The sequence below is a fragment of the Podarcis muralis genome, chromosome 3 (assembly GCF_964188315.1).
Source record: "Podarcis muralis chromosome 3, rPodMur119.hap1.1, whole genome shotgun sequence".
NCBI lineage: Eukaryota > Metazoa > Chordata > Lepidosauria > Squamata > Lacertidae > Podarcis > Podarcis muralis.
Window position 1 is genome coordinate 815,369 of NC_135657.1, and position 15,738 is coordinate 831,106.

At 58.0% G+C, this 15,738-nt stretch overlaps 1 protein-coding gene across 1 annotated transcript; it reads left to right on the forward strand.

The window, feature by feature from the left end:
• Positions 1-9,338: 9,338 nt before the first annotated feature.
• Positions 9,339-15,673, forward strand: PREB (prolactin regulatory element binding). Its single transcript, XM_077926690.1, has 9 exons — positions 9,339-9,544; positions 10,134-10,347; positions 10,698-10,918; positions 11,016-11,096; positions 12,211-12,335; positions 12,417-12,590; positions 14,120-14,192; positions 14,982-15,132; positions 15,225-15,673. The coding sequence occupies exons 1-9, from the start codon at positions 9,410-9,412 to the stop codon at positions 15,317-15,319; spliced, it is 1,269 nt and encodes a 422-aa protein (XP_077782816.1). The 5' UTR covers positions 9,339-9,409; the 3' UTR covers positions 15,320-15,673.
• Positions 15,674-15,738: the final 65 nt, after the last annotated feature.

The window sequence follows — 15,738 nt, forward strand, 5'->3', positions numbered from 1 at the left end:
AACAGGAGGAAGTGGCGGCCAGCACCTTGGGAAGAAGAAATAATAATAATAATAATAATAATAATAATAATAATAATAATAATAATTTATTATTTATACCCCACCCATCTGGCTGAGTTTCCCCAGCCACTCTGGGCGGCTCCCAATCAAGTGTTAAAAACAGTACAGCGTTACATATTAAAAACTTCCCTGAACAGGGCTGCCTTCAGATGTCTTCTGAATGTCAGGTAATTGTTGTTCTCTTTGACATCTGGTGGGAGGGCGTTCCACAGGGCAGGTGCCACCACCGAGAAGGCCCTCTGCCTGGTTCCCTGTAACTTGGCTTCTCGCAACGAGGGAACCGCCAGAAGGCCCTCGGCGCTGGACCTCAGCGTCCGGGTTGAACGATGGAGGGGGAGACTCTCCTTCAGGTATACTGGACCGAGGCCATTTAGGGCTTTCAAGGTCAGCACCAACACTTTGAATTGTGCTCAGAAATGTACTGGGAGCCAATGTAGGTCTTTCAAGACCGGTGTTATGTGGTCTCGGCGGCCGCTCCCAGTCCCCAGTCTAGCTGCCGCATTAGTTGTAGTTTCCGGGTCACCTTCAAAGGTAGCCCCACGTAGAGCGTGTTGCAGTAGTCCAAGCGGGAGATAACCAGAGCATGCACCACTCTGATGAGATAAATGCATGGAGGAGGAGGTGGCTCAGGGTGGAAACTCGCCAGGGAATCCTGCTTGCCCACCTCCCACAGCCACCAGGTTGGCCTCTGCGAGAACAGGATCCCTGCATTGCAGCGGGTTGGACTAGATGACCGCAGGCTCCCTTCCACTCTGCAATTCTAGGATTCTGTGTCTAGTTGGGTCCCCTCTGGCCGGATTCAGCAGCCAGGCCCTTCTGTGCCAGGAGACAAGCTGCTGCTCTTTCCCCTGGGTCTGGGGGTCCCTGGCGGGGCTTCCATCTTCAGGGAACTCGGGTTGGTGGGTCCCTGATGTCCTTCCCCACAAAAGAGGTCAACAGTGGGGGGAATTGGGGAGGCAGTGCAGAAGCAATGGTGTCTTCCCAGCTTTGCAGCTCCCTGTGACCCTCTGGCGCTTCCTGCAGCCATGGTTGCCCTAGTTTAACACCTTTTGGGGGTTTCGGCTCCCAAATTTGGTCCGTCTCCTGCTTGGCCCGTCGCCTTCAGAGTTAAAGGAGGGCAGGCAGAATGAGGAAGAAGCCAAGCCTGATGAGGAGCGGTTGAAGGAGCATGTTTGGGCTGGAGAAGAGGAGACACGAGAGCCATCTTCCAATATCTCATGGGTTGTCCCATGGAAGAGGGAACCAGCTTGTTTTCTTCAGAGGGTAAGACTTGAACCCATGGCTTCCAAGGGACAAGAAAGGAGATTCCGACTAAACATCAGGAAGAAGTTTCTGATGGAAAGAGCTGTTCAACAGTGGAACAGACTCCCTTGGGAGGTGGTGCGTTCTCCTTCCTTGGAGGTTTCTAAGCAGACTGAACGGCCATCTGATCCAGCTGAGATTGCCGCATTGCAGGGGGTTGGACTAGATGACCCTTGGGGTCCCTTCAGCTCTGTGATTCTTTGAAACTATGGAACTTCCTCCCCGATGCCCATTTTGGGAAACCCACAAGCAGGATTCGAACCCCAGAGCCCTCTCCTCTCCTCTCCTGCCCTTTCCAGCAACTGCACAAAACAAATGAAATATGGTGAAAATCCCTGAAACGAGAAGTAATCGACTAGAAATATTATCTTATAGAAATAAACTAAATAATAAAAATCAAAAAGTTTAAGGAAAAATTGTACAAAGCCTTAACGGGATGCCGGCCACAAACCTTTGTACAATTCTAGGTTTTTCTGATTCTTTCCTTAAACTTTTTGATTTTTATTATTTAGTTTATTTCTGGTCGATTACTTCTCGTTTCAGGAATTTTCACGGTATTTCATTTGTTTTGTGTAATTTCTCCGTTCCGTGACTGTGTGTCCCCCCCCCTGCTTTCCAGCAACTGGCATTCAAGAGTCTTGCTGCCTCCAGTGGCAGTGAGTTCCGTAGGCTAACAGCATGAAGAAGTCCTAGCAGCTCTGGAGGCCTCGCCTCGGTGCCCCACATGCCACCCCTTCCCCCATGCTCCTCTGCCCCATAAGCCGCTCTCCCTGGCTCCTGTGCCGGGCCCTTGAGCCGTGGGGTGGGAGTGGAGGGTGTTCCAGCTGCTGGGCGGCTGAGCCAACTTTTCCTGGGAACGTCCACGCCAATTCACCCCCTGAAAATATCTCTTGTCTGGGAGCAGCTGGACTTTTGCAGGGCTGGGTGACCCCTCTTTCCACGGACCTTTGAGGGTCCTGCCTGGAGGAGGAGGAGGAAAGCTCGTTAGCTCGCTCATTAGGGCAGGCTTTGGTCCGGGGCCAGGGTGGATTTATGAGTTCGGCCTTGGCCCCAGCCCCCTTTCCCAGAGAAGAACAGACGAGGCTGCCTTCCCTCTCCCCCCATCGCCCCACAAGCAGCAACTGGAAGCCTGAGCTCCTCTTAGCCCCACAGGCAGCCCCGGCCAAATGTAGGTTTTTCTCCCCAGCCCATGCCTCCCATGGGGTCCTTCCAGAAAAAGAGATGGCCCCAGGCTGCCCAGACCCCCTCCTCAGGGACCCAGGGGACCCACCCCAATCTTCTTGCAGCCGTAGCAACGCACTCTGCACATGCTCAGAGCCACACTGTGCAAAGGATGCAGTTTTGTTAATAGCGGCCACAGATTGCATGTGTTTCGGGAGCTGGCAAAATTCAATGCAGTAAAAGCATGGTGCAACATCATGATTTAAGCACTAGGTCAGGGGGTCCCTAAGTAGGGGGTGGGGTTGCCTAGGGGGCGCTGAGAGGGAGGGGGAGATGACGGTCAGCTGGTCTCACTAGATCAAATTCAACTGGTTTGAACTGGAATCTGAATAAACTGTGCAAGATCGTGACTGGTTTGGATTTGAGGGAGTTCTCTTCCTCGTAGGGAGACATGCAAACCGCCATTCTGAATAGGGTTTTCTGTAGGGTGGGGGGCACTGGGGATGCATGGAGGGAACCTAGGGGGCAGGCCCCCAAAAAAGTTTGGGACCCACTGCACAAGATGGAAGACTCAAAGAACAGCTGTCCAGAGCTGTGGCAAGTTTCAAAGGCCTGGGGAGATAAAAGGGTTTTGTCTGTGCCAAACCCCCCAAAATTCAGGAAGGGCTTTCTGGGGGAGGGTCTCTGGCAAGGAAAAGCCCGTCCTCTGGGCTCCAGGCCGAGAGGCAGCCCAGCCCCACAGCCTTCTGGTCCCCAACCCTGAAGGGCTTTAGCAGTCAAAGCCAGCCCTCTCCATTAGCCCTGGAAACAGACTGGGGGGTGGCATAGCAGGGGGCCATAAGCTCAGCGCCAGGGGTGGACTAGAGGACCTTTGGAGTCCCTTCCACCTCTAGGGTTCCAGCAGGCAGCAAGTCTGAGCACACATTGCAGGAGGGGGAGCCCCACGCAAAGGCAAGCTGCTTATATGGAGCAGTTATAAAAGATGTTTCTGAACAAATTCCTGCATTGCAGGGGTTGGACTAGATGACCCTAGGTGTCCCTTCCGACTCGAGGATTCTGCGAAATGCTGGAAGTGGTCTGGCACCAGGTCGCCTCCCTCTGACCCTCCTAAGACCTCCTGTATTAGATGGTATGGACTCCAGTCCACCCTACAAACAGCTTTTAAGGGGTCCAGAGGGGTCCTGTAACCCGCTCTGGGAAGAGCGCAGCCTGGGACTCGACTGTCCCTCCGAATGCAGCCCCAGAGGGCAGAGGAGGGTTTGGGGGGCACCCAGGCTTCTCCAGGAGGCAGGAAGCACCCCATGGCACCCTCACCCCTGGGAGAATCAGAGAACCGTAAAGTTGGAGGGATCCCCAAAGGTCATCCAGCCCAACCCTCTGCAGTGCAGGAATCTCAGCTAGAGAATCGTCTCTCTTCCGAGGGAGTCCGGTCCACCGTCAGATCTTGCGTCACGGAAACGGGTCATGGCTGTGCCCCCCTGGCGTCAGGACCCATCTGAGCCCACCCGCCGGGGGCAGGCAAGGGTACGACTGCTGCTTCTGCGGAAGGGCGGCCTCCAGGCCAGGAGCCCACGTAGAGGGTGCAGCGCAGGGGCCACTTCTGCAAGACAGGAAGGTGAGATGGGGGGTGAGGGGGAGAAGGAGCGAGAGGAGCCCTGCCGCTCTGTCAGGCCCCTTCTGCCTCTGGTCTGGGCCAGCCAATCATAATCATCATAATCAACGTTTCAAAATCGGTGCCTGAGTTTTGAGTTTTCCTCTTCCCTCCCTGTTGCTTTTACCTTGCATGCCGTGAGGTTTTTTGGTGGCAGGGCCTGTCTCATTTCAAATGTATATAGGCCGCTCTGGACGCCATGTTGGCGGAAGAGCAGGGTGCAAAGGCCAAAAATGAAGCGAAGCAAACAAACTTGGGGGAGGCCCAGGGACCCCCCCCCAAAGGACTCTGGCTACTGAATAGATATTCCCACCCGCTTCACAGGGCTCCTTGTGAGGAAACCACCAGTGCTTCAACGTGCGACTTGGGCTTGCCAGTTCCCTGGCAGATGCTGCCAAAGCAATCCCCCTCCATTGCCCGTTCGCAACTGCCAATGCCAGACCCCCAGAGGGGGAGACCAGCCCTCTCCCCCCCCTTACCTTCAGTGGGTGCAAGAAGGCTGCTGGGGGCATCCTGGGCGTGAGGGGCCCCTGCTGGAGGGTCTGGCTCAGGTGGGTGATGTAGCTGGTGGCCAAGAGGAGGATGTCCAGCTTGGAGAGCTTGGTGCCAGGGGGCACATCGGGCAGCGCTGCCTGCAGGGCGAGGAAAGCCTGGCGGAGGGTCTGCACGCGGCTTCGCTCCCGGGCGGCAATGGGGGCCCTCCTGCGGCCCTGAGGACGAGGAGACACAGCGGCGTCAGCCCAAGGTGGGGCTACCAATGGCCCTGTCCGGCTGCTGGGCTGGCCAGGCCCAAGCCACACATTCCTCTGGCCCTACAGCAAGGACATCACATGACCCACCCCCCACAGAACTGGGGGCTTGGCTGAGGGTGCCCTTGTGCTCCTTTTATCTCCCTTTATTCCAGCTGTTTAGCTGCAATTCCTGCACTGCAATGGGGTGGACTAGATGAGCCTTGGGAGCACCTTCCAAACTTACGTCTCCCTACATTCCCAGCCACATAAGAGCCAGTGTGCCATAGGTAAAGGTAAAGGGACCCCTGACCATTAGGTCCAGTCATGGACGACTCTGGGGTTGCGACGCTCATCTCGCTTTACTGGCCGAGGGAGCCAGCGTACAGCTTCCGGGTCATGTGGCCAGCATGACTAAGCCGCTTCTGGCGAACCAGAGCAGCACACGGAAACGCCATTTACCTTGCCGCCGGAGTGGTACCTATTTATCTACTTGCACATGACGCGCTTTCAAACTGCTAGGTTGGCAGGAGCAGGGACTGAGCAATGGGAGCTCACCCCATCGTGGGGATTCGAACCAGTGTGCCACAGAAGTGTCCAAATGGGGCCTGGCAGAGACCAGGGTTCAAATCCCCCCTCAGCCAGGAAACTCATTAGGGTGTGGCCGTGGCTCTCAGCCTGACCTCCCTGGCAGGGTTGCTGTGAGGCTAAAATGGGGAGGGACAGAACCATGTGCGCCACCCGGAGCGCCTTGCAGGGCCGTAGCTCAGCGGCAGAGTGGCAGACCTTCCATGCAAAAGGTCCGGGCTGGGAGAGACTCTGTGCCTGAAACCCTAGAGAGCAGTGGCTGCCGGTCAGAGTAGGCCATACTAAGCTAGAAGGAACACAGGCAGCTTCCTATGTTCCTTATGCTCTCTGGTGGGATAGAAGTGCAATCAATCAATCAATCAATCAATCAATCAATGCTTTGTTGGGCCTCAGCGCCATCTCTCAAGCAGCAAACCCCAGGTCTTCTGAAATGGGAACAGGGAATGTGCCTGGCCAGCAGTGGGGCTGCCAGCCTGGCCAGCAATCGAGGCAGGAGTCATCGTCCAGCCATCTCTGGGGTGACCCACCACACACACCCCCTGCTCCCAGCCTTGCTCTGCAAGCCCTCCCTCCTTCCTTGGACCAGCGGCTCCAGGTGTGGCGCGCTGCTTAAGAACAGAGTAACACGAGATGAGCCCTCCTGGATCAGGCCCGGGGGAGCCCAGTGGCCAAATACCACAAAGAACCCAGGAGTCTAGATAGACTGCCTCTGGAACTGGAGGTTCTATCAGACCAGACCAGCTGCTGGTCAGTGGGGATTCCACCTAGTCTAGCCTCTTATGCCCACTGTGGGAAACCCACGAGCAGGATCCGAGCGTGAGAGCAACCCTCTCCCCTGAGCCATCAGATGCCCCCAGGCTGCTGCCCTCCTTACCCTCCTTGCAGCTGCGACTGGCACTTCGTCCCCGGGCAGCCGGCCGGCTCCTCTGGCTCTGCTGCCCCTTCTCTGGCTCCTGCTCAGCCCCACTGGTCCCCTCCGTCTGCGGCCTGAGGATGAGGACGCCTGGGACTCCCTCTGGCTGCTAGTCCCACGGCACAGGAGGCAGGCAGCTTGGGGGGCGCAGGGGCCAAGCGCCTTCTCCCCGGTCCCGGCCACGGACTCTGGCTCAGCCATCCCTCCTACTGCTGGCCCTGATCCTCCTCCTCTGGGGCCAGATGTGCTTTGCGGCCGCCAGGAGGACTCCCAGCGCCCCTATCCCAGCTGGGAGGATCCGGCCCCAGCCCAGCCTCCTGCTGGGACAGCTCAGGCAGCTCCACCCAGCTGGCTCCAGAAAGAGACCCTCCGCCCCACAAGCATGGCCTCGGAGAACTCAGGCCCAGGTGGGGCTGGCCAAAGAATCATAGAAATACAGAATTGGGAGGGACCCCTGAGGGTCATCTAGTCCAACCCGCTGCAATGCTGGGCTTTGTTTTGGGGCAGGGAGGCAGCGGCTCGGCAACACACAGGGCACATAAGAAGAGCTTGCTGGATCAGGCCAGGGGCCCGTCTAGTCCGGCATCCTGTTCTCAGTGGACAACTTGTTGTTGTTGTTGTTTAGTTGTGTCCGACTCCTTGTGACCCCCTGGACCAGAGCACGCCAGGCGCTCCTGTCTTCCACTGCCTCCCTCATGCTGGTAGCTTTGAGAACACTGTCCCACCATCTTGTCCTCCGTCGTCCCCTTCTCCTTGTGCCCTCCATCTTTCCCAACATCAGGGTCTTTTCCAGGGAGTCTTCTCTTCTCATGAGGTGGCCAAATGATTGGAGCCTCAGCTCCAGGATCTGTCCTTCCAGTGAGCGCTCAGGGCTGGTTTCCTTCAGAATGGAGAGGTTGGATCTTCTTGAAGTCCATGGGACTCTCCAGAGTCTCCTCCAGCACCAGAATTCAAAAGCATCCATTCTTCGGCCATCAGCCTTCTTTGTGGTCCAGCTCTCACTTCCATACATCACTACAGTGCTACCTCGGGTTAAGTACTTAATTCGTTCCGGAGGTCCATACTTAACCTGAAACTGTTCTTAACCTAAAGCATCACTTTAGCTAATGGGGCCTCCCGCTGCCGCCATGCCGCCGGAGCCCAATTTCTGTTCTTATCCTGAAGCAAAGTTCTTAACCTGAAACACTATTTCTGGGTTAGCGGAGTCTGTAACCTGAAGCGTATGTAACCCAAGGTCCACTGTAGTGGGAAAACCATAGCTTGCAACAAATTCTCTTAGCTCCCAGACTTGCTTTGTCTCCTGTTTGGCCCATCTTCTTCACACAGCGCAGTGTTAGACTGTGGAACTCCCTCCCACAGGAAGCACTGATGGCCACCGACCTGGATGGCTTTAAAAGATTGGACAAATCCACGCAGGAGGAGCTTTCGATGGCTCCTAGTCAGGATGGCCCTGACTGCCTCCACAGTCGAGGAAGCAATGCTTCTGGATCCCAGTTCCTGGAGACAAGAGGAGGGGAGAATGGTGCTTGTGTTCGAATCCTGCCGGCTGGTTTCCCAGAATGGCATCTGGTTGTCGGCCGCTGTGAGAACAGGATGTTGGAGGAGATGGCCTGATCCTTGGGCCTGATCCTGCAGGCTCGTCTTCTGTTCTTCTGGAACCTCCAGGTCCAGAGGCAGTCTATCTTGCTTCCTAGGTTCTTTGGGGCCTTTGCAGGACCAGATGGGCCACTTCTCCTCCGAAGTCTCAAAAACTGGCAGTGCAGCTGTGCTTTCCGCAGGGAGGGAAGAGAGGGGCGAGCGAGGCAGGAAGACGGCTTCGCTCCTGGCCAGAGCTGGGGCCAGTGCTGGATTTACATATAGGCTAAACAAGCTATAGCTTAAGGCTCTACTCTTTTGGCCCCCCAAATTTTTTTAAAGGAATAAGAAAACTGGATGTACATTTCCAAAATATAAGATAAACAACAAATAAAATAAAACCTACATACAGCAACAGTGTTTTGTGTTGTGTAGGGTCCTAGAATGTAAGGAATGGGCCCCACCTGCTCTCTAAAATATCCCTGGTTTGCTCCTTTCTATATATAGGGTGCCTACATTCTGCATGAGAGGGAATCGGGTGGCACTGTGGTCTAAACCCCAGAGCCTAGGACTTGCCGATCAGAAGGTCGGCGGTTTGAATCAGTGTTGGGGTGAGCTCCCGTTGCTCAGTCCCTGCTTCTGCCAACCTAGCAGTTCAAAAGCACCTCCGAGTGCAAGTAGATAAATAGGTACCACTCCGGCGGGAAGGTAAACAGCATTTCCGTGTGTTGCTCTGGTTCTCCAGAAGCGGCTTAGTCCTGCTGGCCACATGACCTGGAAGTTGTACGCCGGCTCCCTCGGCCAATAAAGTGAGATGAGCGCCACAACCCCAGAGTCGGTCACGACTGGACCTAATGGTCAGGGGTCCCTTTACCTTTACATTACATTCTGCATGGACTGTTTGCATGGAAACATGTGCAAAGGGCTTGAGATACCTATGAGGTCCCTAAATGACCATCTAGCATATATTCAACACCAAAAACAGCGACAAGGACAGCTGGACCTAGAAAGGGCCCCATCCCCTTCAGGAGCTGAGGGCCACATCAAACCTCAATCCGGCCCTGGCTGGGACCCAGGAGAAGCAGCTGCCCCAGGCAAGAATTTTGAACCTGCAGGCGCAGCATCTCGGAAGCCCCACTTAAGCAGCAGAGATCTCGGCTTCAGTCGCGGAGGCCGCTGTCTCTTTAAGGACTCCGGGCTTCCGCCCTTCCCAAAGATGGCGCGCCGCGCGACGGAGGGACGGGGCTGACGCGTGACGCGCGACGCCTCTCTCGCCGGCCGGGCTGGGCGCTGACGTGGGCCGGGAGTCCGCGCATGCCCACTCGGGACCTGAGCGAGCGGGGCTGCGGAGGAGGAAGAGGAAGAGCGCGGAGGGGCGAGGAGCCGAGGAGGGGGCGGCGCGGGCATGAGCTGACCTTTGACCCGCCCGCCATGGCCCCCCGGCGGCCCCCGGAGCTCTACCGGGCGCCCTTCCCGCTCTACGCCCTGCGCGTGCACCGCGGGGCCCGCCTGGCGCTCATCGCGGGCGGCGGAGGCGCGGCCAAGACGGGCATCAAGAACGGCCTGGTGAGGGCACGGGGGGGGGGGCTGGGGAAGAGGGGGAGCCCGGTCCCCGGGGGGAGGGGAGGAAGGCGCGAAGGGGTTAATCTTCTGAGCAATGGCTGCTGACGTGCCCCCCTCTCCTTGGCACCCTCGGGTGCCCGCTTGGCACAGTGGGCGAGGGGGAGGAGGGTCTGGAAGCCCCCACCCCCAGGGCAGGGGGAAGAGGGGGAGCCCTCTCCTGGGGGGCACGAAGGGGTTAATCTTCTTAGCAATGGCTGACCTGCCCCCCGTCTCCCCCCCCCGGCACCCTCGGGCGCCCCCTTGGCACGGGAGGGGGCGAGGGGGAGGAGGACTTGGAAGACCCCCCCCCCCAGGGCCAGGGGAAGAGGCAGAGCCCTGTCTCCGGGGAGGGGAGGCACGAAGGGGTTAATCTTCTTAGCAATGGCTGACCTGCCCCCCCGTCTCCTCTCCCCCCTTGGCACCCTCGGGTGCCCCCTTGGCACAGTGGGTGAGTGGGAGGTGGGCCTGGAAGACCCCCCATGGCAGGTGGAAGAGGGGTTAATCTTCCTAGCAATGGCTGACCTGCCCCCCTCTTCTTTCTCCCCCCCCCCAGCATTTCCTGCAGCTGGACTGGCGAGGGGGGGAGCTGTGCGCCTCGCTGCTCCATGCTCACGACACGGAGACGCGCGCCACCATGACCATGGCGCTGGCCGGGGACCTCATCGCGGCCGGACAGGACGCCTCCTGCCACATCCTCAGCTTCCGCCTGCAGAAGCCCAGCGGGAAGAAAGCCGAGGCGGGGGCCGAAGGGGCTCCTGACAAAGCAGGTGGGGGCCGGCCCCCTGGAGAGAGGGGGATCCACTGGTGGGGCTGGTAGAGTTGGAAGGGATCCCTGAGGGACATCTAGTCCAACCTGCTGCCATACAGGAATCGCAGCTCAAAGATCCCGTTTGGTCTCTTCGATTCCAGGGGAATCCATTCTTACCGCCAGAAAGTTCTTTCTGATATTTCACTGGAATCTCCTTTCTTGGTTTGGGTCCCTTCCGGAGCAGCGGGATGCCAGCTTGCGGCCTCCTCCATTGCAGTCTTGCTCCGTCTTCCCTGAGGGAAGGGGCATGGTGGGCGGCGAGTGGGCAGAGTTGGCCGCAGCCCTCGATCTCTTCCGTTGCACCCCCAGGTGCTGGCGACAAGGGTCCCCGGAGGCGCAAGGCCCCCACCCCCAGCGGGTCGGGCAGCAACGGCGGCATGCGCAGCGAGACGAGCGAGGTGGCCGTGGAGACGCTGCACTGCGTCCAGACGGACACCAGCCCAGACGCCCTGCAGAAGGCCGTCTGCTTCAACCACGACCACACTCTCCTGGCCACGGGGGGCGTGGATGGCTTCTTGCGCGTCTGGGAGGTAAGGGGAGGGCGCCTGAATGGGTGTTGTGATGGTGGGGAGGGCAAGAGGGGGTGCTCTGGTGCCAGGGGGGCCAAATATCTCCTTTTGTCTGCAGTTCCCCAGCATGAAGAAATCCCTGGAGTTCCAGGCCCACAACGGGGAGATTGAGGACATAGCGCTGAGCCCAGACAACAAGGTGAGGGGGTGCTGGTCTGGTCCCTGGGGGTCTGTTAGGGGGCACCGCAGGAGCTTCCGAGACCCCAGTCCTGGTGGTCCTTGGAATAGCCACTAGCTTGCAAAGGGAAGAGGCTCCTTCTCTGTCTGGGTTCAGAGACCAGGACTTTGTTGAGCAGGAGGAGGGAGATGGGCAATGCCAAGGCAGGTGCCCTCGGGGTGCCCATGGGGCCTGGGGGTTGTTCCTCTTGTGACTGTGCAGAGGGGTCTCCAGCATATTACTTCCTGGAGCAAGGGAGGGGGGCTCCAGAGACCCCCAGAAAGGCAAGTTGAGCAATGGATTTGACCAGTTCGTGGAGAAAAGGCCTGTTGGTGGCTCCTGGCTGTGCTGTGCCCCCCCCCCCCGCCAGTCGCAGCCAGCGATGCTTCTGAACGCCAGTTGCTGGGAACCCCAGGAGGGTGGAGAGCTCATGCGCTCAGATCCTGCTCGCTGGGTTCCCATGGGGACTTCCGATCGGCCGCTGTGAGACCAGGATGCAGGACCAAATCTAGCAGCCAGGCTCTTCATGTGTCAAGGAAATGAAGTGCGTTTTTTATTTTGGCTGGGGAGGGCTTTGCATCCTTGTCTCTCCTCGTCTCTCAGCCCAGGGGCTCAAAGCAAACGGCCCCTTTTTAAAAGTGGGGCAGGCGATGGGTCTGCGCTGCACAGCCAGGCCCAGGGAGCAAAATGAACGCGTGGTTCTGAGCCCACGTGGTCCCCCCCGCCGTTGGGTCGCTAGGCCTTTTCCAGCCCTTCCTTGAGGCCATTGGGCTTCTTGCAAAATGCTCCCCCTGGGGCAGCGCGCTGTGAATAGGGGCCAAAGTCCCTGCTTGTGGAAATGAAGCTCTGAGTTCCAATCCAGACCTTTCAAGTCTCCCAAGGCTGGGTGCAGAAGGGGGGAAAGGCAGGAAGCAGCCGTCACTTTGCCTTCCTTCTTCCTCCAGCAAGGAAAGCGACGGACTCCGGAGGGCCTCCCTCCCCTGAGCCAAGGCCGGTGGGCTTCTTGACGAGGGCTGGGGGTTGTTGTGTGTGTGTGTGTGGGGTGTTCCTGGGGTCCCTCGTCCTCCCTGAGCCCCGCCCTCTCGCCCCTCCGCAGGTGGTGACGGTGGGCCGGGACTTCCAGTGCTGCGTCTGGCAGCGGGACCAGATGGTGACGGGGCTGCACTGGAACGAGAACCTCCCGGGCATCCCGGAAAAGGCCTACCGCTACCAGGCCTGCAGGTAATTGGCTGGGCAGGTGGGCAGGCGGGGCCCCTGCGTGGGCTGTCCGTCCCCTGATGCCTCCTCCCCCTTCTGGCGCAGGTTCGGGACGGTGGAGGACCAGGCTCAGGCGCTGCGTCTCTACACGGTGCAAATCCCCTACAAGCGGGAGCGGCGCCCGCCCCCCTGCTACATCACCAAGTGGGACGGGCACAGCTTCCTCCCGCTGCTCACCAGGCCCTGCGGCAACGAGGTCGTCTCCTGTCTGTCCGTCAGGTAGGCCACGCCTCTCTCACTTTCCTCCTTTCAGAAGTGCAGGGGTCCTCCCAGCACTTAGGGGCTCCACTCCCCTCATCCCTGACCATTGGCCTTGCTGGCCGTTGGGGGTTGGAATCTGATACTGAAGCTCCCGGCTGCCTGCAAACTGTACTGTCTTGGGTTGAGCCCTTTCTCCTTTAATCCCAGATGGATGCTGTAGTTGAGATTCCTGCCTTGCTGGGTTGGGCTAAATAATAATAATAATAATAATAATAATAATAATAATAATAATAATAATAATTAATAAAAATAATAAAATTAATAAAAATAAAATAAAAAATAATAATTTATTATACCCCGCCCATCTGGCTGGGCTTCCCCAGCCACTCTGGGCAGCTTCCAACAAAACACTAAGATACAATAACCTATTAAACATTAAAAGCTTCCCTAAAGAGGGCTGCCTTCTGATGCCTTCTAAAAGTCAGATAGTTCTTTATTTCCTTGACATCTGCTGGGAGGAGGCGCCACCACCGAGAAGGCCCTCTGCCTGGCTCCCTGTAACGTGTCTTCTCACAGTGAGGGAGCCGCCAGAAGGCCCTCGGAGCTGGACCTCAGTGTCCGGGCTGAGCAATGGGGGTGGAGACGCTCCTTCAGGTCTACTGGACCGAGGACTCTCGGGGTCCCTTCCAACTCCACAATTCCATGAGAGGCCCCTTGGAAGTCCTCAGGGAGGGAGGCTGCCTTTCTTAGGAACCGTACAATCACAGAACTGTAGGATTGGAAGGGCCCTCATGGGCCATCTAGTCCAACCCCCTGCAAGGTAGGAACCACAGCTAAAGGGTCCCTGGTGGCTGGTCCTCCGACCTCTGCGTAAACACCTCCAATGACAGATAGGTAGCCGTGTTGGTCTGCCATAGTCAAAACAAAAAATTTTTTCCTTCCAGTAGCACCTTAAAGACCAACTAAGTTAGTTCTTGGTATGAGCTTTCGTGTGTTGTATCTGAAGAAGGAATTTTTTTTTTGTTTTCACCTCCAATGAGGGGTTTTTCATGCGCTCTGGGGGTAAGATGTGTCTGGCCTTAAAAGGGCTCTCCGTATATACGCTAAAGAACTTTTGACATACTTGCTGATTGCTGTTGGGCAAACACAGAAGCGCAGCCCAAGAAGCCGTTGCGCAATGTAGCCTGGCGGGCCGGGCGTCAGAGCCCTTGCGACACTGCAAGCACCCACAACCCACGTTTGCTGTAGGTTAAAGGGAGTTTATTTTATCTGCCTCCGGATCACGCAAAGAGCACCTGTCTGAAAACGCCAGAACAATTCGCCTTGCGCGATCTTCTCCCCATTTGCAGTGACTTTTGCCTCCCCCAATGTAAGATTTCCGAAGATGTGCCAATGCTCCCGCTCTCCTGTTTTTGTTATGTGTTTTATGCTGCCTTTATATTTCCTGTGCAATGGAAGCGATGCTAAACACACATTTTGGGGTGGGGGTCCCCCACAAACCTGCCTGCCTGGTTCTGAAGCTGACGGCTGTCTGTCTGTGCTTGCAGTGACACGGGCACATTCCTGGGGCTGGGCACCGTCACGGGCTCCGTGGCCATCTTCGTGGCCTTCTCCTTGCAGGTAGGCAACTTCCCGCTCCTTCCCAGGCGGCTCCTGGCCTCGTGGGCAGCCTGACACTGATAGCCCAAGGGCAGGAGAGAGCCAGCAAAGGCCCTGGGCAGGTCCTGGGGCTGGACCACAGGGAGGGCTGGAGTCCAGCTGGGAGGGACCCACCTTGCAGTGCTGGTGTCAGAAAAGAAAAGCCCCCCCCCCCCCAAGCCGGCTGAGCAGGGGTGGGGCTGTGCCTGAGGACAGGCACGCTGCAGGCATGGCCAGCTGCCTTCCCTCCAAGGGGTGGGGGCCTAAATGGCATCGGGGAACAAGTGCTGATCCTGAGAGCCCCATCGCTGTTCCTCCACCCCCCCCCCCCGCCCGGAAGACCTTCATGTGAGGCCTAGGACCCTCGTACCTACAGGACCGCCTCTCCCAATATGCCAAACGGAGGACCTTAAGGTCCATAAATAGCAACACCCTAGAGGTCCCAGGCCTTAAGGAACCAGATTAGCCTCAACCATAGCCAGGGCCTTTTCAACACTGGCTCCGGCCTGGTGGAACGCTCTGCCTCATGAGACCAGGGCCCTGCGGGGTCTGATTTCTTTCCGCAGGGCCTGTAAGACAGAGTTGTTCAACCTGGCCTTTGGCTTGGAATCAATTTGATTCCAGTTTCCAGTTTCTGGAAACTACAGGGGGGGAGAGGGGAGCTCTTGCGCTCAGATCCTCTTGGAGAATATGGTTGGCGACAGTGAGAACAGGATGTGGGGCGTGAGGGGCCCCTGGCCTGACCCGGCCGGCTCTTCTTCTCTCCCGCAGAGGCTGTACTACGTGCGAGAGGCGCACGGCATTGTGGTGACGGCGTTGGCTTTCCTGCCGGACACCCCTGACCTGCTCCAGGACAACGAGGCGGCCCTGCTCAGCGTGGCCGTGGACAGCCGCTGCCACCTGCACCGCATCCCTTGCCGACGTAGGTCGGGGGTGGGGCCCCTGCCCTGCCACAGGGGGGCTTGGGGGGCCTCTTCCCTGCTTTGCTCAGTCGTCTCCCCTCTCTCCCCGCAGGGAGCTTCCCCGTGTGGCTGGTGCTGCTCTTGTGCGCTGGACTCATCGTGGCCTCGGTCCTGCTGCTCCAGCTGGCCTTCCCCGGCTTCCTCTAGGCCTCGGCTCTGCCCTTCCTGCGCTGGGGGGGCGCCCACCCCTTCCTCATCCCACAGACTGCAGAAGGCCCCGGGGTCCGGGGCGAAGGCTGCCCCCTCAGAGCCTGTGGACAGGTGTGCTTGGCTGAGCCAGGGGGGCAGAACCCCCACAGATGAAGTCTTGGGGTGGGGCATGAACTCTCGTCGTCCCCCGTCCCCCCTGCTGGTGACTACGGGGTGGGGCAGCCCCACTCCTCCGTTCTGGACTGCCACGTTGAAACATTCCAGCCTCGGCTGCGTTGGGCAAGCGAGGCCCCTCCCAGCCCCACGACGGGGGTCTTGCAAGTTGCCATTAAACGAGATGATGGAGCAAGAGCTCTGCTCCCTGCCTGCCTCGTCTGTCCCCTCCTGGCTGGGGCGGGGCTGGAGCACCCCACAGG

Bases quoted from the DNA above. Each gene is read 5' to 3' on its own strand.
- PREB (XM_077926690.1), top strand. From the start codon at position 9,410: ATGGCCCCCCGGCGGCCCCCGGAGCTCTACCGGGCGCCCTTCCCGCTC. The intron at 12,591-14,119 runs GTAGGCCACGCC...CTGTGCTTGCAG, and splicing joins GTCTCCTGTCTGTCCGTCAG to TGACACGGGCACATTCCTGG. The intron at 14,193-14,981 runs GTAGGCAACTTC...TCTCTCCCGCAG, and splicing joins TCGTGGCCTTCTCCTTGCAG to AGGCTGTACTACGTGCGAGA.